At 46.2% G+C, this 24,993-nt stretch overlaps 1 protein-coding gene across 2 annotated transcripts in view; it reads right to left on the bottom strand.

Moving 5' to 3' along the window:
* LPIN1 (lipin 1) overlaps window positions 1-24,993 on the bottom strand; it is a 130,051-nt gene that overhangs the window by 82,398 nt on the left and 22,660 nt on the right. For both annotated transcript variants that reach the window (XM_070379133.1, XM_005903204.3), the window contains exon 2: window positions 13,511-13,567. In XM_070379133.1, the coding sequence (XP_070235234.1) occupies window positions 13,511-13,567 (57 nt within the window). The remainder of the gene's footprint in view (window positions 1-13,510; window positions 13,568-24,993) is intronic.

Here is a 24,993-nt window from a genome sequence, read left to right as displayed (position 1 = left end):
CAAGGTAAGAGAAACCCAAGTAAGACGGTAAGTATTGCAAGACAGCATCAGAGGCACACTGAAACCATACTCACAGAAAACTAGTCAATATAATCACACTAGGACCACAGCCTTGTCTAACTCAATGAAACTAAGCCATGCCCGTGGGGCAACCCAAGATGGGCAGGTCATGGTGGAGAGATCTGACAGAATGTGGTCCACTGGAGAAGGGAATGGCAAACCACTTCAGTATTCTTGGCTTGAGAACCCCATGAACAGTATGAAAAGGCAAAATGATAGGATACTGAAAGAGAAACTCCCCAGGTCAGTAATTGCCCAATATGCTACTGGAGATCAGTGGAGAAATAACTCCAGAAAGAATGAAGGGATGGAGCCAAAGCAAAAACAATACCCAGCTGTGGATGTGACTGGTGATAGAAGCAAGGTCCGATGCTGTAAAGAGCAATATTGCATAGGAACCTGGAATGTCAGGTCCATGAATCAAGGCAAATTGGAAGTGGTCAAACAAGAGATGGCAAGAGTGAATGTTGACATTCTACGAATCAGCGAACTGAAATGGACTAGAATGGGTGAATTTAACTAGATGACCATTATATCTACTACTGCGGGCAGGAATCCCTCAGAAGAAATGGAGTGGCCATCATGGTCAACAAAAGAGTCTGAAATGCAGTACTTGGATGCAATCTCAAAATGACAGAATGATCTCTGTTCGTTTCCAAGGCAAACCATTCAATATCACAGTAATCCAAGTCTATGCCCCAACCAGTAACGCTGAAGAAGCTGAAGTTGAACGGTTCTATGAGACCTACAAGACCTTTTAGAACTAACACCCAAAAAAGATGTCCTTTTCATTATAGGGGACTGGAATGCAAAAGTAGAAAGTCAAGAAACACCTGGAGTAACAGGCAAATTTGGCCTTGGAATACGGAATGAAGCAGGGCAAAGACAATAGAGTTTTGCCAAGAAAATGCACTGGTCATAACAAACACCCTCTTCCAACAGAGAAGACTCTATACATGGACATCACCAGATGGTCAACACCGAAATCAGATTGATTATATTCTTTGCAGCCAAAGATGGAGAAGCTCTATACAGTCAGCAAAAACAAGACCAGGAACTGACTCTGGCTCAGACCATGAACTCCTTATTGCCAAATTCAGACTTAAATTGAAGAAAGTAGGAAAACCACTAGACCATTCAGGTATGACCTAAATCAAATCCCTTATGATTATACAGTGGAAGTGAGAAGTAGATTTAAGAGCCTAGATCTGATAGAGTGCCTGATGAGCTATGGAATAAGGTTCGTGACATTGTACAGGAGACAGGAATCAAGACCATCCCCATGGAAAAGAAATGCAAAAAAGCAAAATGGCTGTCTGGGGAGGCCTTACAAATAGCTGTGAAAAGAAGAGAAGCAAAAAGCAAAGGAGAAAAGGAAAGATATAAACATCTGAATGCAGAGTTCCAAAGAATAGCAAAGTGAGATAAGAAAGCCTTCTTCAGCGATCAATGCAAAGAAATAGAGGAAAACAACAGAATGGGAAAGACTAGAGATCTCTTCAAGAAAATCAGAGATACCAAAGGAACATTTCATGCAAAGATGGGCTCGATAAAGGACAGAAATGGTATGGACCTAACAGAAGCAGAAGATATTAAGAAGAGATGGCAAGAATACACAGAAGAACTGTACAAAAAAGATGTTCACGACCCAGATAATCACGATGGTGTGATCACTCACCTAGAGCCAGACATCCTGGAATGTGAAGTCAAGTGGGCCTTAGAAAGCATCACTACGAACAAAGCTAGTGGAGGTGATAGAATTCCAGTTGAGCTATTTCAAATCCTGAAGGATGATGCTGTGAAAGTGCTGCACTCAATATGCCAGCAAATTTGGAAAACTCAGCAGTGGCCACAGGACTGGAAAAGGTCAGTTTTCATTCCAATCCTAAAGAAAGGCAATGCCAAAGAATGTTCAAACTACCGCACAATTGCACTCATCTCACACGCTAGTAAAGTAATGCTCAAAATTCTCCAAGCCAGGCTTCAGCAATATGTGAACCGTGAACTTCCTGATGTGCAAGCTGGTTTTAGAAAAGGCAGAGGAACCAGAGATCAAATTGCCAACATCTGCTGGATCATGGAAAAAGCAAGAGAGTTCCAGAAGAACATCTATTTCTGCTTTATTGACTATGCCAAAGCCTTTGACTGTGTGGATCACAAGAACTGTAGAAAATTCTGAAAGAGATGGGAATACCAGACCACCTGATGTGCCTCTTGAGAAATTTGTATGCAGGTCAGGAAGCAACAGTTAGAACTGGACATGGAACAACAGACTGGTTCCAAATAGGAAAAGGAGTATGTCAAGGCTGTATATTGTCACCCTGTTTATTTAACTTATATGCAGAGTACATCATGAGAAACGCTGGACTGGAAGAAACACAAGCTGGAATCAAGATTGCCAGGAGAAATATCAATAACCTCAGATATGCAGATGACACCACCCTTATGGCAGAAAGTGAAGAACAACTAAAGAGCCTCTTGATGAAAGTGAAAGTGGAGAGTGAAAAAGTTGGCTTAAAGCTCAACATTCAGAAAACGAAGATCATGGCATCTGGTCCCATCACTTCATGGGAAATAGATGGGGAAACAGTGGAAACAGTGTCAGACTTTATTTTTATGGGCTCCAAAATCACTGCAGATGGTGACTGCAACCATGAAATTAAAAGACGCTTACTCCTTGGAAGGAAAGTTATGACCAACCTAGATAGCATATTCAAAAGCAGAGACAGTACTTTGCCAACAAGGGTTCGTCTAGTCAAGGCTATGGTTTTTCCTGTAGTCATGTATGGATGTGAGAGTTGGACTGTGAAGAAGGCTGAGTGCCAAAGAATTGATGCTTTTGAACTGTGGTGTTGGAGAAGACTCTTGAGAGTCCCTTGGACTGCAAGGAGATCCAACCAGTCCATTCTAAAGGAGATCAGCCTTGGGATTTTTTTGGAAGGAATGATGCTTTGGCCACCTCCTGCGAAGAGTTGACTCATTGGAAAAGGCTCTGATGCTGGGAGGGATTGGGGGCAAGAGGAGAAGGGGACGACAGAGGATGAGATGGCTGGATGGCATCACTGACTCGATGGACATGAGTCTTAGTGAACTCTGGAAGTTGGTGATGGACAGGGAGGCCTGGCGTGCTGCGATTCATGGGGTCGCAAAGAGTCGGACACGACTGAGCGACTGATCTGATTTGAATCTTGATGGAAAAGTTGCACGTGTAAGACCAACTCTTACAAGGAAGAGAATGCTTCCTTTCATCTCTAGCTCAGAGTACCTTGGGTAGATTTGTGGTTAACCCACTTCAGTATTCTTGCCTGGAGAACCCCATGAACAGAGGACCCTGGTGGACTACAGTCCATAGGGTTGCAAAGAGTTGAACACAACTGAGTGACTAACACTGTAGAATCCTAAAAAGCATGTTCTGCTGTCAAAATTCTGGGAAGTAGGTTCTGGTAACTGCATGGGATTTGTACATTGCTCTGTACACTGGTCACTATGCAACCCAGCACCTCTGGGCAATCATGTATAAATCTACCCTGTTCTGTCACGTATAAGAGAATGCTGTTCGAAAAAGTGTATCTAAACTTTCTACAAATCATTTCAACCAAATACAAGGCTCTTCTGTAGTCTCTCCAGATCTTGTCAAACCAGCCTTACCAAACTTTAGAAGCTAAGAAAATATTAACTTGTTTCCTGGGAGTCTCATCTTTAAAGTTCACTCTTTGCTATTGAGATGTGAAGTCAGCATATTCATGGCCATGAGATTTCAGCCTGTGTGCCCCTCTGCGAGCCTTGGGAGAAGAAGACCCCGAAGCTTCACATTTCCCCCCACCCTGGGGTATTGGGCTGCACAGGTAGATGACTGACAGCCCAAAAGAAAGGAAGTCATTTTCCCTGGTTTTCTCTGCAGGTCACACCACACTCACAAAACCACATTTGGTGCCGGCCTTGATGCTTGAGAGATATAAGGATGGCCTGGAAGGAATGAGCTAGCCTGAAAGGTGAGGCCAAACCACTCTCTAAGTATAATGACCAAAGCTGCTTAAATTGCAAAAGAAAACCCAGCAGGGGGAACAGGAGATGGAGAAATAGTGACCTAATGAGAGGACAGGATCATATTTGCCTGTAGATTCCAAACCATCTGAAGGATGGAAGTAGGTGGATCTGTGGTCATGATAAAAGGGCGAAAGTTCAGGCCTCTGCAGAGAGGCTCCTCTACGCCTGGAGCCTGAGGCTCCCCGCTGGACTCCTACTAGGAGCACAGCTGTGGAGACAGATCCAGAGTGAACAGCTGGATCTTTTGTGTGACCGGGTTGAGAAATCTGGGCTCAGCTTCGTGGTCCCACCAGAACATCCCGCAGAGGAGTGGGGGTCTGTGCAGAGGTGGGCAGTTGGGTTTGGCATGCTTCCACTTGATTCTCTGATGCCTGGATTGAATTAGCTGCTCCACCTCCCTCTGCCCTCCTAAGAGGATGACCTGGTTCTAGCGAAGCTCTCCGTTGGGTGAAATGGAGAAGGTCCCTGAGGCTTCTGCCCCGAAGAAAGAAGGGACAGGAGCACTTCTGCCTAAAGGGACTCTGAGAGTAAGCTGGTTCCAAAAGCAAATTTTGAGTTTTAGATCTCCCCCTGGTCCAGCCCTCAGGCTCCCCAGAGGGAACATGTCCCCACCCCTGCTGCTCCCCCAAGCGCATAACAAAATCTGACCTGGGACTCTGTGATTTTTCCTCCCAGAACAGCGAAGAAGTAAGCCCAGTAAAAATATCCCACGTGTCTTTCTGGAAACAGAGTTGTCTTAGACAGGGTGTGGTTCTGGGGACCCGAAGATCTAGGTCCTTGTCTATGTTCTGCCACTTACAGGATCCTGCCTAGGTCACCTCAGTCTCCATGACGGAGAAAGAGAGGAAGTAGGAACAGAGGGTCATCTGCTCTGACCTGTCATTTACACGTCTATGCTGTGACTTCATGGGGACAGACAGCCTCATATCATCACGACTGTCTGATCCCCCAACACACGCAGTGTGGTAACTGTCAGTCTGGGGCCCGTGCCCCCATTCCAGGGCATCTCCATTCATTTCAGAGGATATTGAGGTAGCTTCAGAAGGAATAACTGTGAATTCTCTTTCATTTTAGAATATCACATCTCCACCCCTCCACCCCATATTCTCCTCTCCTGTCTCCCTCCCCGGGGGATGTGTAAGCAAAGGCTTGGGCATAACTAACCTAAACAGAGGAAATTCTGAGCCGAGCAGGGCATACTCAAGACAAAGAATGAGTTGGGAGTTTCCCGAATTTCCCACGGAAGGCAGGGAGTGGGGGCTGGGAAGACCAGGGTTTATCCAGGCCCCAACACTGCTCAGTTTCAATTCTCTTCTACCGTTTCCTGCCCTGTAGCATTGAATATGCCACAGTACAGTCTTGCTCCACTGATGCTCAGCTTAACTGCAGTGCTCTCAGGAGAGCCAGAGACAGCTGCGTCAGCCAGAGAGCATCTGGATGGGGAGTGGTTCTCTAACAGACAGGCACCTGCTTCTCCAACATCAGACATCTGATGGCCTGTCTGGGGCCCGGCTGCTCTGCCTTCACCATTTCTCCACACAGTCAAGGCTCCAGATGCACTGGATAATTCTCAACTCCTTGTGCTTGTCCTGTTCCCTCCCACCACAGGGCCTTTGCACATGCTGCTGCCTCTACGTGGAATCCTCTCCCCCTTCTTCACCGGGTTAACCACTGCTCGTTCTTCATCCTTAGTTCAAGCATCACTAACCTCCCCAACAATGTCAGTGCTCCCTGTTAGACATTTGGACTGCTCTGCAAATCTTTCATTTAGCATACTGATCAAATTTAAATGTTTCATTTGTGTGTGCAATGATTGTAAAATCTCTCCCCCAGCAGACAGACTCTACAGAAGGGAAAAGACCATTTCTGTTTTAAGGATCTAGCACCATTTCTGGTACTTAATTGGTGTTCAATAAATATTTTGAAATGTATGCTTAATTATCATATGGGGTCATAATGCCCAGTTGCAAATATATGTTCATCCTAATGAAAATTTACTAGGCATGCACTGGTGTTAAAGATACCGGTGCCTTTATCATGAATGAGGCAGGAGGGAAGTCACAAAAGATACACCCATTTATGCAACTAGCCATTTCTGAGTGCTTATCCTGTGTCGGGTACAGTGGGGACATTAACAATTAAGAGACACCTCTGACCTTGAAGAGCTCATGATCAAGTTGATACATAGTGCGTCCCACAAGAGAAGACAAGGACACACAATTCAGAATAGGATGCCCACCAGGTAGGAGAAGGAATTGCTAACAGGGAGGACTGGGGATACATGTTATAAAACCTAAGCATTCACTGAATAGGAAATGATCCTTCTCGGTAAGATTTTAATTAAATACATTATTGTTGGATCTGATTGTGCTAGTGCCTAGCACTGATCCATCTTGGACAAGAGTTACAGAGTGGGGCTGTCATGATTCAGGCTAAGAAACACAGTCGGCTGTAAGGTATCCGCAGAGTATTTCTAGATAGGAACACTGTGAACGTCATCAGACAAGTTCAGAACAGCTCCGGTAATGATGCTGAACAAGGAAGAAAATCCTGGGTCAGGATGGCCGGTAAAGCAGAATGAACACAGGCATTTATTTCCCCTTTACTTTCAGATGTTGTTCAGTCACTGAGTCGTGTTCTACTCTTTGTGACCCCATGGAGTGCAGCACACCAGGCTCCTCTGGCCTCCACTATCTCCCAGAGTTTGTCCATTGACTTTATAATGCTTTCTAACCATTTTATCCTCTGCCGCCCTCTTCTCCTTTTGCCTTCAATCTTTCCCAGCACCAGAGTCTTTTCCAGTGAGTTACCTTCTAACATCAGGTGGCCAAAGCGTTGGAGCTTCAGCTTCAGCAACAGACCTTCCAATGAATATTCAGGGTTGACTTCCTTTAGGATTGACTGGTTTGTACTTTCAGATACCTCATCTCTTTAGATTTCAAGGAAACTTCAGAACTTAAAATTTCACAGCCATGAAGAGAGGACCATCTTCCATGGAAAAGACGTTTAATCAAATTTGGAATGTGGAAGCAAAGGGAAGGGTTGAGTAAAGAAATAACACGGAGCAATTTATGACTTGGAATGCCTGCAAAGGGGCTGCAGCGGAGGGCAGAGCTACCTGCCCAGGAGAACCTCAAAAGGGAACCAGAGCCAGAACCATGTGGTCTGGGTAACAGCTCCCTGACTGTTTATTCCAGAGCGAACCCCAGCAACGGGAAATTCCAGGCAACCTTCCTACCCCATCCATGTTAAAGAAGAACAGTCAACTGCTAATCACCAGATGCTTGAGGAAACTGCAATGTGAAAGAAAAAGAGCGACAAACGGGGGAAACCTGACTCCAGAAGAAATAAAAAATAATTAAGGGAACAGAAGAGAAATTAATAGGAAAAAATTCCCAAATTTGAAGCTCAGCGAGATCGGGGAGGTTATTTTATACATAAAATAGAAGAATGCTGTGAAAGAGAAAAAAACTAGAGAACAAAAAGGAATCTGTTAAGAGAAATTTTTGATTGCCAAAAATAATAATGAGAAAAATAGACGGTTAAGTTCATGAAATCTGCCAATCTTAGACCAAAAAGTTGGGCAATAGGGGATTAGGGAGATAGGGGAGAAGAACTTCATTGGTCTCCAGTCACCACTCTTGTTTTCCATTTTCCTTTAATCTGTTGAAATATTCATCTGTTGATATTCATTAGCTTACAAGTGTGTTGTCCACCAGGACAATACAGACTCACGCTCCAAGGTCTGAGCAGAATGAATGGGACACAATCCACTGCTGAGGCTTCAGGATACAAAAGGTTAGCCGATACCCAGAAGCTTCCAGATTGAAAATAATAAGTCATCCAGGAAGGAACCAATGTCAGACTGGCATAGAGGTAACATTGGTTCTTAGAGGTCAATGAAACGATGCATTCAAAATTCTGTGAAAAATTAATATCAACCTCAAATTCTCATTCCAACCAAACTATCAGACATGAAGCCAAATTAAAAAAGAGATTCAGACTCACAAGGACACAGAAACTTCTCTTCTAGCCCCCTTTTCTGGGAGATCACATGAAAATGAATTCCAGTTTGCTTACTTCTAAAGAGTAAACTAAGAAAAGAAGAAAATAAGGATCTAGGTTAAGGTAGGTGTAATGAGAGCCTCCCTAGATGACAGCTCTAGTGGAGGATGGAGAGCAAGCAGGAAGAGAGGTCTCCTGGAGTGAGAGGTGATCCAAGAGAAAAAGGGTTCCTGATGCTGGGAGGGATTGGGGGCAGGAGGAGAAGGGCCGACAGAGGATGAGATGGCTGGATGGCATCACTGACTCAATGGACGTGAGTCTGAGTGAACTCTGGGAGTTGGTGATGGACAGGGAGGCCTGGCGTGCTGCAATTCATGGGGTCGCAAAAAGTCGGACACGACTGAGCGACTGAACTGAACTGAAATGAACAGAGAGCTTGGAAAAATCAGGGAACATGATACAGGTACTAAATGCAAGGAATAAATGACAAGAATTAGAAACTACTGAACAAGAGAAACTTCTTATACAGGCAGCATACTACAGAGCTTGAGAACAAAGTCTTTGGAGCTAGGTGTGGGTCTGAATCCTAACCCTGCCCTTCTTCAGCTGTGTGACCTTGAGCGAGTGGCTCAACCTCTCTGTGCTCATTTTTCTCATCTCTCAATTAGAGATAATAATAAGACCAACTTATAGAACTATTGTAAGGAAGTAAATGAGTTAATATTTATAATGCTCTTCCCCCCCCCCAAAAAAAAACTATCACTTGTTCCATATAAGGTTTGTTGAATAAATAAGAAATAAGTAAGAAAACCAAAGTTCTATATGAAAATCATGGTCATCCAAATAAATTAGTAAATAGATCCCAATTAAAACAAGTTAATGGACTTAAAGAATGTGATAGTTTCCAAGTGACAGATTGAAGTAAAAGCTTATCAGTGTGTGTATAATGGGGAGGACAGGCAGGGACTGGGAAGCATATATTTTTCCTGCTAACAAGGAAAAAGGCAAACATAACTTCCAGGAAAAACACACCCCCTGCCTAAGAAAAACTCCATATGTAAGAAAGACAGAGTCTAAACACAGAACAAACTAAACAAGGATAGGATTATACATAAATCGAAAAGTATGAAAAAGGAGAATGCATTTACATATGATGATCTGTGAGAATCAGCTAGATTATCCTCTCTCAGTGGGTCCATAGGACAAGGTGCAAAGCAGATACAGAAGTAGTCGGTAGGAACCTGGAACTATGGCTTCAACTCTGAGCCGGCATTTCCGAGTTGATTTTCTAGAAAGTAGGTACATGAAGCACTTTGATAAAATATTTCAAAAATTAATTTAAATCTAACCAAAGTCACTTCCTCCCCATGCAAAACATGCTGTCCACCCTAAAATCCTGTCCTTTGTCAGACCTGAAGACAAGAAAGAAAAACAGTAAGCAAAAAACACAGCTCCAAGAAACTATGCCAGGATCATCTAGAATTCTGGGAATTGTTGCTTTTGTTAGGAATGGTGCAATCAAAGCACAGGTTGGCCAAGAGGGAGGCTTCATGTGACAAATTGTACCATGTTCCCTCGTCCAAGTTAGACGGCTTACGTAGTTTGGGTGGACATTTCATTGCTCAATTCTCCCTCCAGAATTCAGGGCCTATTGCCTTGAATGAACCTCTCTTTGTGGGGGGAGAGGATAGATGTGCTGCTGTGTATCTGGGGTGGGGGGAGGTTTCTGCTGTCCATTGCCAGATTCTTCAAACTGGGAGCAGGACCCCCCAGGGAAGCCCGCCCTCAGACATTCCTCAGGTCCGTGAAGAATTCATCACTAGCTTCTCTGTACCAAGCAGCCCACATGGAACTCCACCATGGCACGTGATACAAGTCTTGTCACTGCATCATTTCTTATGCCTCTATCTCCTCTGCCGGTCGGTGAGCCCTTCAAGCCAAAGACTAACCACAACACGCTCATCACTATACCTTGTGCCTCGCACATTTATCTATACAATAACCAGGAGACAGAGACAAGGGCAGGGACAGAGATCTTGAGCCCTACTATCTGCCCCGTCGTACTTCCCCTTCGTTTTGGGTTTTTCTCATCACTAAGCATTTTTGTCATTTATGAACCTATTGTCTAATGATAACAACATACCAAAAAATTACCAAAAGCTGTCATAGTAGAGGTTCTGACTGAAAACCCACCTACGTGACCTCGCCCACCTCCCTATGCCACACACTCCTGGGTGATTCTGTCCCCCTGCAGACTACGGTGACACTGTTCTGCTGTTGACCCACAGTTCAGTATCTCCAGTCCTGACCTTGCCTCTCGGCTCCAGACCGTTCATCCGACTACCTCCTATACACCTCCATTTGGGCAGTCCTCCAAGCGCTTGAACTCAACTGAGCTAATGACCACTTGCTAAAGGGTCTCCCTGCCTCCAGCCCCACCCCATGTCTGCCCTGTAACAGGCTGCAGATCTGACTTAGTAGTGTCTGCTTAAGTCTTTTCAGTGCTAACCCTTCCTCCATTACCTTTTCTTGTAGGATAAAGGCCAACTCCTTAGAACAGCAAGTGAACCCCACCCCCATCATCGGCACTGCTTTCCCCTCCTCCACTGTCATCACCCACTCTTTCAATCATATGATCCAGTTCTTACCTCCATGCCTGGCTCACTTAGGCCTCTTTCAAGACCATGCTTCTCTTGGATTCACTTTCTCTTGGAAGCATTTTTTCTGAATTGCTTCTAAACTCTCTACCCAACCCAAGCTGAGTTACAAGCCCATCTTCTCTTCTACGGGCTTCCCTGGTGGCCCAGTGATCAAGAATACACCTGCCAAGGCTGGAGACGCAGTTTCAATCCCTGGGTCAGGAAGACCCCCTGGAGGAGGAAATGGCAACCCACTCCAGTATTCTTGCCTGGAGAATCCCATGGAGAAAGGAAGACTGTTGGGCTATAGTCCATGGGTTGGCAAAGAGTGGGACATGACTGAGCAACTAAGCGAAAACATACACACACACTTCTCTTCTACTCGATGCCTGGTGGTAAACAGAGAGCACTCTGTGTTCACAATGGGATGACCTCCCAATGTACCAAAGGAAATAAAGCTCAGAGAAGTTAGGGAACTTGCTCAATATCACATGTACTCTAAAAGTGGCAACTGTCACCAAAACTCTGCTCTCCTAATTCAGTTCTCCTGCATAGACAGTTAAGATTTTCTGTAATTTCGCCCTAAAAGGCAGAAACTTCACATCCCCTGTCCACAGTTTCTTGTCTTGTTAGTTCATGAGCTCTGTGAAGGTCCAGTAGAAGGCCTGACAGTAAGGCCCAACTGATGCCTTTCCTTGACCGCCTCTCTTGTAACCATGGCCATTGCCCAGCACCATGGACCAGAGGCTGGGCCTGGAAACCTGGTGGCCATGGGCTCCAGACCCAGGTCTGGAGAATGGGATTTGGCCGTGGAAAATGGCAACCTCAGACTACCTCATGATGGCCAGCCCCCATGGCTACCCACTGGCGGAGCAGCTCACTTACCAGGACATCCTGCCCCTTCTCTCCTCCATAGAGGACGGCTCCCCTCACTCCAGCCTCAACTGCCGCTAACTGCCCGCCCCACTCAGGATTCCTGGCCTCTGATTGGGCCCAGTCCCTGCCAATCCACTTGGAAATAGAACCTGTGCTTTCCCCAGCATTCCCAGGGCCAGGTCTTCCTCAGAAGCCTTCTTCATTCACTTAACTGGAGTCTCTGGATTCATGTATGAAGACGTGCTCTGGCTGGCCCTGCACTGGGCCTCCTGGGTCCTCTGCAAATCCTCCTGGTCCACACTCTGACCAGAGTCTCTCCCAGACTGAGCTCTTTGAGAGCAAAACCAAGTGTTGCTTTTATTCTATATACCAAAACTTAGCACAGGCCACAGTCGAGACAGATGACTATTGAGGCTTTATTACTTCCTCCCTGTGTGTGCATGCTAAGTCGCTTCAGTCGTGTCTGACTCTTTGTGACCCTATGGAGCCTGCCAGGCTTCTGCATCCATGGGATTCTCTAGGCATGAATACTGGAGTGGGTTGCCATGCCCTCTTCCAGGGGATCTTCCCAACATAAGGATCGAACCTGCATCTCTTCTGTCTCCTGCATTGGCAGGCAGGTTCATTACCACTAATGCCACCTGGGAAGCCCACTTCCTCCCTTCCAAAAGCCTTTTCTTGAGACCCCTCCACCCGCAATGTATTCTCTCAAGTCTCTTCTCCACAGGAGAGAACCTCAGGTTTAAAATCCACTGGGCAGAGCAAGTTGTAGGAAACTACCGGAGCTTAAAGTCTGGCCCAGGGCAACGTGCAGGTGATTTGCAGGTACTGTGAGAAAGGAGCCAGGATGTAGATGGAGCACTGCCAGTTATGCTTCAGTAAAATACGCCTTCCCCCAAGCTACAGAGGCTCAACAAGTCAGACTCGTGAGCAGAACGTGGAAGCTGGTGTGGGCATGCGGACAAGGGAGGTGCTGGCCCTCAGGCTGCTGAACAAGGGAGACCCTGAAAGAGCAGAGAACAAAGCGCTAAGAACAGTCACAGAGACAACCTGAAGGCAGGCCCAAGGCTTGGGGACCAGGCATGGGGCAGTGACCAAATGGACCAATGGGTGCAGGAAGAAGAGGCAGGATCTGCAGGAGGACTCTGAGGGGTTCAGTGGCAGCTGCAAGGGCTTTTATTAATGGGATGGACATCTGACCATCTACCAGGGGCAAACAAATAGCCTGAACTTGATATGAACCGTTTCCTGTTAGCACTAGGAAGCCACCAAATGCTTTTTAATCAGGGAGGTGATAAAATCAGATCTATGACAAGCTCTAGATCCATCTATGTTGCTGCAAGTGGCATTACTTCATTCTTCTTGTACCACGTCTTCTTTATCTATTCCTCTAACAATGGACATTTAGGTGGCTTCCACGTCTTGGCTATTGTAAATAGTGCTGCAGCGAGCACTGGGGTGCATGCATCCTATTGGACCCACTCTGCTCAAAGTTAAGTGGCAGCCTGGATGGGAGGAGGCTCTGGGGAGAATGCATGGCTGAGTGACTTTGTTGTACACCTGAAACTATCACAGCATGTTAATCAGCTATACTCTAATATAAAAGAGAAAATTAAAAACAGAACAAAAATCAGATCTATGCCCAAGAGAGGATGGCTCACAAGCAGAAGAGGTTAGAAACTAGCTAAAACGTTCTGGGCTTCATCTGGGGCTCATCAAACCTTTAGAAAGGGCTACAGAGCAACTCTGAAAGCTTTGGGGGAATAGTAGTCCTGGTTTGGGGACTGCGTGTATCCATGGCAATAAGCCAGTTGGTCCAAAAGTATTTTCTCTCGTCTGGAAATGTTAAAGTCTCTTAGGGCACTCATAGCATCTCCACTCACATTAATGTTTGAAGACCAGACATTTCGAATCCATCCAGGGTCTCTCATTATTGGAATCTGGAAAACAAAAACATTAGAAAATAATTCACGGTGATGTTCTGAAATTACTGGTAGCGTTTGCACAACCTCGTGAATGTACTAAGAACTACTGAACTGTATGCTTTAACATGGTGAATTTTATGGTATGTGAATTATGTCTCAATAAAAAAAGAAACCGAGGACTTCCCTGGTGGTCTCATGGCTAAGACTCCAATGCTCTCAATGCAGGGGGCCCAGGTTCAATCCCCAGTCAGGGAACTCGATCCCACATGCTGCAACTAAGACCTGGCACAGCCAAATAAATATTTTTTTAAATAAAAATAAAAAAGGAAATTGAATAAGAAGAAGGATGTAGTGAGTTTTTTTTCCCGTGTGCTCAGTTAGAGGGTGGGGTTTGGTAAGAAAGGACACAACATGAGGTCGTAAATCTCTCTCTCTTTTCTTCATCATCTTCGTCCTCCCAAAGCACGTGGACCTACTGGGGAAACTTCAGGAGATAAGGCAGCATGAAGAAATGACAGGATGTGGAATCTGAAGACACGTGGGCTTCCTCTACTATGTCTTGGCTATAGGGACGCACGGGGCTAGTTCTCTTAACTGTATAATGGATGTAATGATAACCTCAGAACGGACAGGTGCGTTGTGAGCATTAACGGAGTCCACTCAGGCGAAGGGGCACAGCCTCACACACAGACGAGCCGCTGAGACTGTTGGTGTGAAATTATCCAAGCAAGTAGGACCCGCACTGTCTGCTTTTCCCACAGGGACCCCAGTTAGAGCTCCCAGCCTAAGGGACATGTTGAGTTTTCATGGGCCTTAAATTATCCCTTAAGCTGTACCTGTATTCTGAATTCAATTACAGCAGTCCAGAACCAACGACCCTTGAAGGCCCTCACTCCTGTTCCCCTCACCCTGTCATCCCCCTGCCCTGTCACCCTACCTACTACTCAGCTGAGGCATTTAGCTTTTCCGGCTTGCATTGTTGACGGGCTGATCATTAATGGTGTTGCTTTTACCTCCTGGTTTATTGAGTTTCTCCCAGGGGCCAAGTACTATGCTAGGTAGTGGGAATACAAAGACAAGTAAAATATAAATCTTGCCTTTGAGTCATTCATGATCTGTGGACTGTGTTAGTCACTCAGTTGTGTCAGACTCTTTGCGACCCCAGGAACTGTAGCCCACCAGGGTTCTCTGTCATGGAATTCTCCAGGCAAGAATACTGGAGTGGATTGCCATTCCCTTCTCCAGAGGAACTTCCTAACCCAGGGATCAAACCTTGGTCTCCTGCCTTGCAGGCAGATTCTTTACCGTTTGAGCTACAGGTAAATTTATGGTAGCTACACGGAAGTCTATCATTCATGATCTAGTAGGGGTGAGTGGGCAGGAAGACATGTAGAAAAGGTTTCCATGGCCGGGGCCACCATCGAGACACAGCTGGGGTTGGGTGGGAGCACAGATTGGGGGTGGGGGAGGGAGCCAACAGTTTGCCTGTGGGATATATCAGGATGGCTCTGCACCGTCCTCAGAAGGTGACATCTGAGCTGTTTCTGAAGAGAGAGGAGGGGGAGAGTCTATCCCAAGCAAAGAAGGCGTGTTCAAGGAAACAGCACACATATATTTGGGGAACAGCCAGGAGTGCTCATGACTGGAGAACATTCCATCCTGTGCAAGAGACATGGAGGGGCCTGGGATGGTCTGTCGTCAGGAGACATGGATGGACTGGAGCTATTTTTTAAAAATTGTTATGCCCCCCTTAAACCAAATTTTTTTGCAGAAGCCTATATTTAAGTAGAAGGGGAACGCTATGGTCATTTTCAGGGAAGAGGACTGGAGTCCCCAGTCTTGGCTACAGAACCCTCGCTTCAGAGAACGTGGGGTTTGTTTAGGTTTTTGTTTTTTTGGCCATACCATACAGCATGTGAGACCTTAGTTTCCTCACCAGGGATCGAACCTGTGTCCCATTGCACTGGAAGTGAGGAGTCCTAACCACTGGACCATTAGGGAAGTCCCCAGAGAACACAATTTGAGAACAATCACTGTACACAAGGGGGGATAGCGAGGGGCGGGACGGTCAGACCTGTGTTTCACGTAATTGCTCTGACATGTATATGTTGGAGGCAAAGAAGCACATTTAAAGGGTTTGTGTGTGTGTGTGACTGAGCCACATGGCTTGCCGGATCTTAGGTCCCAGCCAGAGAATGAACCCACGCCCTCAGCAGTGAGGTCTTCCCAGGTGGCTCAGTGGTAAAGAATCTACCTGTTAATGCAGTACATGCAGGAGATGCAAATTCAATCCCTGGGTCAAGAAGATCCACTGGAGGAGGAAATGGCAACCTGTTTCAGTGTTGTTGCCAGGATAATCCCATGGACAGAAGAGTCTGGTGGGCTACAGTCCATGGGGTTGCAAAGAGTGAGACATGATTGAGCGATTGAGCATGCACGCACACCTCGGCAGTGAAAGCTGAGTCCTAACCACTGGACCACCAGGGAATTTCTGGGTTTTTTTTGTTTTGTTTTTAAGATGATTCTAGCAAAAGGTGCAGGGTGTAAAGGCAGGTGGTGACGGGGTGGGGGTTGAAGAGAAAGGGGCAGCTGTGAGTCCTGCCTATGGGAGAGGCCACCAGACTTGGTGAGAGACTCAGACTGGTCAGGTGAGTGAAGAGGGAGATTCTGTGGATGATAGAATTTTCTGGGTGACCTGGGTGGCCAGGTAGATGACATTGTCATTAACTAACTGAGGGAAATTGGAAGGATAAATTTGGAGAGGACTACTTGAGTGTTCTGGAACATCTGGAATAAAAGGACAGAGCTTCCTCTAAGAGAGAAACTGGGAAGGAGGCAGATGTGAGTCAGGGATTCGGCCCAAGTCTAGACGCTGGTTGGGAAAGTGGGGCAAGGCAATTGGTTTCTTCATCTATAAATTGCTTAATATAGTAATTGTTTCAGTCCTGGTTTCAACCGATCAATGCATTTGAAATGCTTCTTGAAATCCAGCTACCACCTCCACTTCATCTCCTATGGATTATTATAGCATATGGCAAAAACCATACCCCTTGGATTCAGATATTCTGTGCCATACAACTCAGATTCCTCAAGGGCACAAACACAATCACATGCCCACGAGTGCCAGCCGGGTACAATAGTTGCACTGATTTTACACTCATGAGGTAGGTTAGGAAGGCTGGCAGCAGTTTAAATTCACAGTGCTTGGATTTGATCCCAATTACAAAGGAAGTTTCAAGTTAGATACCATATATATATTTTTACTGACATGAGAGCAATGATTCCGATCCCCCAAGAGTTTGGTTTGATTTCAAAGATTAAATATATATACAAGAACACCAAACATGGTGAACCCGTGTATTTCAACAATAGTTTCTCTCAAAGCTAAGAAGAAAACTGTCTCACTCCACCCCCACAGCTATTTGTTGTCGTTCAAAATTCTAACACAAAATTTGAAGCCCAATCTATGGACCCTGGGCACCAAGCGGTTAGCAACCGTGGGGAAGCCAGAAATGAACTTGGGTTTGAACCCCCATCCTCCCACAAGAACTGTGTGGCCTTTAGGGAGGAATTTAACCTTCCTAAGCCCCAATCTTCTCGTCTGTAATAAGCGAACAATAAGATAACAATAAAAATAGTTCTGGAGCTGATGTAAGAAAAGAGATAACACTATATAAAACAGTAATGCACAATCCTGGATGCTGCTAATCCTGGATGATGATCATAACATGGGAGACTGGATGTCAGGAGCAGGCAAACATCTTCTGAACAGCTGGTTTGCTTTCCCCTAATTCACACCATGAAGTGTGTGATTGCTCAGGTCCTTCCTTAGGCACTGGGGGCCAGAGCCACACTTCCACTTCCACACTTCTCCTTGTAAACGAGCCAAACTCTATCACATTCACATTTGTGTTAGCCTCATTCTTGGCTCTTTTTTTTTTTTTGGCCTCTATTTCCTTTTCCCTTTTCTTCCTCACTTAATTTAAATGTATGTAACCACTATGGACTGACTGTTCGTGTCCACTCTCACCCTGCTTAAAATTCAAATTCAAAGCCCTAATCCGCAATAGGATGTTATGTGGAGGGAGGGCTTTGACAGGTAATAAGATCATAAGGGTGGAGCCCTTGCAACGGAATTAGTGCCCTTAAAAAGAGACAGGACAGAAATAAGCTCTCTCTGCCCTGTAAGGGTACATCAGGAAGGTTGCCATCTACAAGCCAGGGGCAGAGCTCCCACTGAACCAGACTCTGCTGGTGCCCAAACCTTGGACTTCAGCCTCCAGAACTATGAGACTTAAACTTCTGTTGTTTAAGCCACCCAGTCTGTGGTATTTTCGCAACACCAGCCTGAGCTGATCAAGACAGAAATTCTGTTATGTTTTGAACCATCTTTTGTCCTTTGATATATACAGAGATAGATATGAAAAGACAGGTAGACAGCTAGATAGATATAGAACATGGGGAAATGGTTTGGAGAATGGACATAGTAAATATAGACAGGATAAGAGATAGGAGATAGACACGTTTCTGCTCTTTTCCTTTAGGCTGTGTTGATTTGCTGCTCATTTGACTACATTAATCGTTATATAGTAGAGAGCACCTGAAATAGAAACCAAAGGGCAGAATTATACTAAGAGATTCCCAAGGGCTCTTTATCTCCAAAATTCTATAAGCTTAAATGCATGTGCCCACCCCCATCATGATTCCAATGCCATGACTCCTGTCTTCCGCAGCTCAGCCCCCTCTGTCAGCACAACTCAAAATAAGGGAAGAGGGTAAGGAAGGGTTTGCCCTGGTGGGAGGAGATAGGTGAAGAGGAGGACACTATAGGTGGGGCTGGAATGGGACCCAGTCAGCCTCTAACCTGGATCCCCCGGGTTCCTTAGAAGAGTGTAGAAATGGAAAGATCTGTAGTCAAGAGATCTGGATCTAAGCCCTGGTTATAATACTTAACTAATGCTTCATCTTAAGTAGGTCACTTCATGTCTCAGAAATTCAGTTTCTTCAACTACAACACAAGATTAATAACACTTCCTCCAACTTCAAAGCTCCCGAGGGCAGGTCAGGTGCCTCTGAGATTTCATGTCTCTGACCCATTCTCTGAGTTCATGGGATTATACCAGGCACACCCGGATAATCCAGGATAATCTCCCTATTTTAAGGTCAGTGATGAGTAATCTTAATTCCATCTGCAACCTTAATTCTTTTCTGCCATGTAATTAACATATTCACAGTTTCTGGGGATCAGGACATGGACACCCACCTGTTGGGGAGAGGTCACTATTCTGCCTCCTGATGGGTCTGCCCCCATTTCCTCTTGCCCTTCTATAGTTCATTCTCCATGCTGTAGCCAAGGGGAGCTTCTTGAAACACAATCTGGTCATTTAACCTCCATGAGTAAAATCATTCAAGTCAATATATAAAATGTATCAAGTGGAAAAGAATCTGCCTGCCAATGCAGGAGACCCAGGCAAGAGACTCAGGTTCAATCCCTGGGTTGAGAAGATCCCCTGGGGAAGGAAATGGCAACTCACTCCAGTATTCTTGCCCAGGAAAGAAAGAGGAGCCTGGTGGGCTACAGTCCATGGGGTCGCAAAAGAGTTGGACACGAATGAGCATATACAATTTTTAAACTCTTTCTTAACATGATGAATGAAGTTTCTACCCACCTGTCCAGTCTCACCTCCCACCCGTGCCCTTCAATCTCTGACCCACTCACACTGGGCTTTTCCGCCTCTCCTATTCAATAGATTCCATCCAGCCACAGGGCCTGGGCGTATGCTGTTTCCTCTGCCCAAGACACATTTCAACTGGTAAGCCGCTATGGATCCCCCAGACCGCACCGTGTGTCATCTCAGAGAAATGGTTCCTGGCCTCCTTAACAGCGGTTCCATCCTGGCTGCACTCCCTGATCACTCACCCCCTGATGGCACCCTCATCTTTCCCTTCCAGCACTTAGCATGGTTAGCAAAGTTACAACTGTTGGTGTCATTCTCCAGCTCAAGACATCCACCAGGGACAGTACCTGTGGTTCTCACCACCGCATCCCCTGAAAGGTGGTCAATGGACACATGTTGAACGCAAGAGAAGTGTCACTTTTTCAATATACAGAGGAGGACACTGGACCTCAGAAGGTCGAGGAACGTGGCCAAGGTCACACAGCTAGCAAGCAGGGGTTAGTGAGCTGGGATTTGACCTGAGAGTTCCAACATCACTCCATTTGCATTGCAGACAACTGATACGGGAGTGGGGCTGCTGCTACTGCTAAATCGCTTCAGTCGTGTCTGACTCTGTGCGACCCCATAGACGGCAGCCCACCAGGCTCCCCTGTCCCTGGGATTCTCCAGGCAAGAACACTGGAGTGGGTTGCCATTTCCTTCTCCAATGCATGAAAGTGAAAAGTGAAAGTGAAGTCTCTTAGTCGTGTCCAACTCTTTGCGACCCCATGGACAGCAGCCTACCAGGCTCCTCCGTCCATGGGATTTTCCAGGCAAGAGTACTGGAGTGGGGTGCCATCGCCTTCCCCGAGTGGGGCTGCGGACGGTTTGATTTTTATGACCTCAAGGGAAGATGAAGGCGGTGCTGGTCCTGCAACTGCTTGAGATGTAACTTCCAGGACAGAAACTTCCACTGAAGGAAGTGACCCCAGCACAGACTCTTATCTTAGCCTCCTAAGGTAAGAGTTCACAGCCCTCACAGCTGCCACTGTTTCAGGCCCAGATGTAATCACAGTGGTGTGCTTAATAGGGGAAGCTGTGTCTGTATGTCTGTGTGTGTGTGTGTGTGTGTGTGTGTGTGTGTGTGTGACTGATTACAGATGGCCTCAAATTCTTTGCTGCCATTGACAAGTGAAATCTAGTAGCCCTCCCCTTGAATCTGAGCAAGACTTCTTATTCATTCCATGTGATAATTTTTGTTATTTTTGTTTGTAATGTTTCGGATTGCAAGGCAATAGATAATATAGTGTATGTAAAATACTCTTTGTCTATTATTTACTACTGGTATTTTGACTTGTACAGTCATAATTTGTTTCAATGATTTCATTTTAACATCCTCCACTGATGTATATTAATAATATAAGTTCAGATTTAAAGAATGATGGGAAAATGGTGCATGGAATACTTTCTCAAGTATTGGGAGTTCAGTATGTTTTGAAAATAGCAATTTACTAATTCAATGGACATGAATTTGAGCGAACTCCAGGAAATAGTGAAGAACAGGAAAACTTGGTGTGCTGCAGTCCAAGGGGTTGCAAAGAGTTGGACACTTCGTGACTAAATAACAACAAAATTTAACTTTTGGGGAGTAAGGAAATGGGTTTTATCAAAGTCCATTGTGGGCAATAGTAATACTGGCATTGCTGCTGCTGCTAAGTCGCTTCAGTCGTGGCCGACTCTGTGCAACCCCATAGACGGCAGCCCACCAGGCTCCCCCGTCCCTGGGATTCTCCAGGCAAGAACACTGGAGTGGGTTGCCATTTCCTTCTCCAGTGCATGAAAGTGAAAGTGAAGTCGCTCTCTTATCCAACTCTTAGCGACCCCATGGACTGCAGCCTACCAGACTCCTCCGTCCACGGGATTTGCCAGACAAGAGTATTGTAGTGGGGTGCCATTGCCTTCTCCAAAATACTGGCATTATTACCTGGTAATACTGGCACAGAGCATTAACTCCATACCTTATTAACAGTGAGGTGAGTATGTTTAAAAAAATTTTTTCAAACATCTGAGCAAGCCTGACAGACTTGCTTGCTCAGTGATCTGGAGGACAAGTGACATCCTTCAACTCCTGAGGTCGTAAAAAGCCTTCCTGCACCCCCTCCACGTTTTGTGATGCTCTTTGTGGGAGATGCCAGCTACAACGTAAGAGGCTTGACTACCCTGAGATGTCCCATCCGAGAGGCCCTGTAGGCCCTCCTGGCCACAGTCCTGGCTTGGCCCCACCTTCCAGCCACCCCCACCAAGCCACCAGACACATGAGAGAAGCCAGTGTGGTCCTTCCAGGCCAGCCTGTCCAGCAGTCAATTTCACTGAGTCATCATGTGAGGAGGCGAAGCATTACCCAGCCAAGTCCTGCCTGAATCCTGACCCACAAAACCACAAGCTGTAATGAGACAGTCATTGGATGAAGCCCCTACATTGTGAAGCATTTTGTTTTGGAGGGATAAACAGCCAGGACAGAGGATGTGTGTCGGGGGAGGGGTCTGGGTTGCATCTCCCTGTTTGTTTATACACAAAACTACATCCTCGCCTCGTTTTCTGGTGGACAGTGATCGTGCTTATTTCTGCAAACATGTCTATGTTTTGCTTGTATCCCTTGTACTGCAAGGAGATCCAACTAGTCCATCCTAAAGGAAATCAGTCCTGAATATTCATTGGAAGAACTGATGTTGAAGCTGAAATTCCAATACTTTGGCCACCTGATGCGAAGAGCTGACTCATTTGAAAAGACCCTGATACTGGGAGAGATTGAAGGTGGGAGGAGAAGGGGACGACAGAGGATGAGACGGTTGGATGGCATCACCAACTCAATGGACGTGAGTTTGAGTAAACTCCGGGAGTTGGTGATGGACAGGGAGGCCTGGCGTGCTGCAGTCCATGGGGTCACAAAGAGCCGGCCAGACACGACTGAGCAACTGAACTGAACCCAGTTTGTGTTTCTGTGTGTTTACCTGTGTCCTCTTATTTTCTGTGTGTCTGCATGTGTGTATTTGTGGCAAAATGAGGATAACTCTCTCATGTGGAATCCAGTCCCAGTGCATACACGCCTCCTTGCCTATTTTTGAGAAGGGCCCACACAGACCTATCAACATACACACGTGTGTGTCTATACAAGGATAAGGTTTGATGGGGAAGAAGGACATAACCTCTAATTAGCTGATTCTAATGGGGAATTCATTCAATACAGGCAATTATGGAGCACCCACTGTTTGCCATGCACTATGCCAGGAGCCAGGGATCTAGAGAGAAGCAAGACTTGGTACAAAGCCTAGGGCAACACCAGGAGTCTAGGGACCTGGAGAGGATCAAGCCAACCTGAGAGCCCAGGGCTCTCAAGGCAGTGACTCTGGGCTCCTGGGGCGCCTGAAGCCCAGTAAGAGTGCTCAGTCCAAGCCCATGAGAGGGCAGCTCCGAGCCAAGCCACCCCTACTCTACCCTGCACACATATCAGTCTTCCCCAAGGACTTCTGGGTTGGTATGAAAGTGAAAAGTGAAAGTTGCTTAATCGTGTTCGACTCTCTGCGAACCCGTGGACTATAGCCGGCCAGGCTTCTCTGTCCGAGGAATTCTCCAGACAAGAATACTGGAGTGGGCTGCCATTCCCTTCTCCAGGGGATCTTCCCAACCCAGACACAGAACCTGGGTCTCCTGCATTGCAGGCAGATACTTAACAGTCTGAGCCGCCAGGGAAGCCCATGCAAAAACCAGTTCTGAGGTGGGGCAGATAAATCTGGAAACATCAGATAAAACAGAGATAAAGATTTATTCCAGCATAGCTTCTTAGCACCCTTACTACCTCATTGAATGCTGTCAGTCTCCTAAAGGGAATATAAAATGCAGCATTTCCCCAAACCACACAATCGTGAAATCCCTTTTCACTGAGCAGATGATGATACCTGTGTGTTCAGTAACTCATTCAGGGGACATCCTGAGGCAGAAATAACAGGTGTGGTCTCCAACCCCAGGGGCCAGTGAACCACATTTCCCATCTCCACCGCCCCCCGGGGAAGGCAAGGCAGCAATTCAAGTCTGAATGGGGAGACTAGTGGAAAAAACCACAGGAAGTCGGGGACAGAGGGAGTGAAGTGAAGGTCACGCGGTCCTGTCTGACTCCTGGCGACCCCATGGACTGTACAGTCCATGGAGTTCTCCAGGCCAGAATACTGGAATGGGTAGCCTTTCCCTTCTCCAGGGGAACTTCCCAACCCAAGGATCAAACCCAGGTCTCCACATTGCAGGCGGATTCTTTTCCAGCTGAGCCACCAGGGAAGCCTGGGACGGAGGGAGGGAGGGTGGTAAAAATGAATGAAAACAGGAGAACTTGTCTGTCTCTGCTACGGCGATGAGGTACAAGACTGAACCCAGGAGATTATACAAAATAGTTGAGAAACAGTTTTAGTACAGCCACTGCCCAAACCAGAGACACCCAACCAACCAGAAGGGACACATCAGCCTTGGATACACCGATTAGCATTTCAGGTAGTTTTATACAGGGTGACTAAAACAGATTCTAGAATCTGACCAGCTCAAATCCTAGATCCATCACAGACTATCTGTGTGACCTTGATCTAGTCTCTTAACTTTTCTGTGCTTCAACTTTTTCACCTGTAAAATGGGGATAAAACTACATTGTTATGATGAGGATTGAATGTAAATGAACTTAAAGCACTTAGCCCCAAAACAGCTTCATAGCACACATTCAATAAATGTCATATTATTATGATGGTGACCAGTACATGTAATTTAATGACAGAATTAAGCTCTGGTGAAGCTTCTCACTGGTGCTGAGTCCACTGTGCGTGTCTCCTCTGCCAGGGGCTGTGAACAAGCGAGAGTGCTGTTGGCTGCTGCTGCTGCTAAGTCACTTCAGTCGTATCTAACTCTGTGCGACCCCATAGACAGCAGCCCACCAGGCTCCTCTGTCCACAGGTTCTCTAGGCAAGAATACTGGAGTGGGTTGCCATTTCCTTCTCCAGAAGAGCGCTGTTGCAGTTCAGAGCAGAGAAACCGGCGAGCACAAGATTAGTCACGTCTGGTCACTAATTATTTCCTACCTGCCCTGCCCTATCTAGGTACTGAGTTCATCATTAGGGCAATTGCAAAGGTGACTAAGCCTTGATTGCTTTGGTGATTCAGAGATTAGAGTGGGATCATAACACACAGCTACTGCGTGTCCTGTGCTGCACCAGGTGCTTCCTACATTCAAATTCTCATCATTCCTCTCTAAGTGTTGTAGGTAATCACCATCCTGGTTTTTATCCGAGAAGCCAAGTTTCAGAAAGGCTGAGGGATTTTCCCAAGGCCACACAGCCGACAGGCTCTTTCTGCCCTAGACCATTCTGTCCCACTGACCCCCTGCCTACTCCCCCTCCATCTGTCTTGTGCTGCCTGACCCAGCTCCCGTAGGTGCCATCAATCGTTTCCACGTCAGCATTTCCCCAGCACCTTGTTCTTAACACCACACCTCTCAACTTGCCCTGCCTGCCTGTCCCCCACTGGACTCGGTGCTCCCTAAGACCAGCCACCAGCTTACTCTTCTGTTTAGAGACCAGTACATGTGGCCACTCGATAACCACTATGTTGAATGTCTGAATGAGAGAATGAGTGAATGATGTAACTGCAGATGTGGTCAGCTGGCACACAGACCATATTTGTATTAATAGCACTTATAGTTTCTCAACACAGTAGAGAGCGATTCCTCAAAGGCTTTGCATTTCATATGTC

This window comes from Bos mutus, chromosome 11, assembly GCF_027580195.1.
Source record: "Bos mutus isolate GX-2022 chromosome 11, NWIPB_WYAK_1.1, whole genome shotgun sequence".
Classification (NCBI taxonomy): domain Eukaryota; kingdom Metazoa; phylum Chordata; class Mammalia; order Artiodactyla; family Bovidae; genus Bos; species Bos mutus.
The sequence above is the reverse complement of the archived record's forward strand: the minus strand, read 5'-3'. Positions and strand labels throughout refer to the sequence as shown.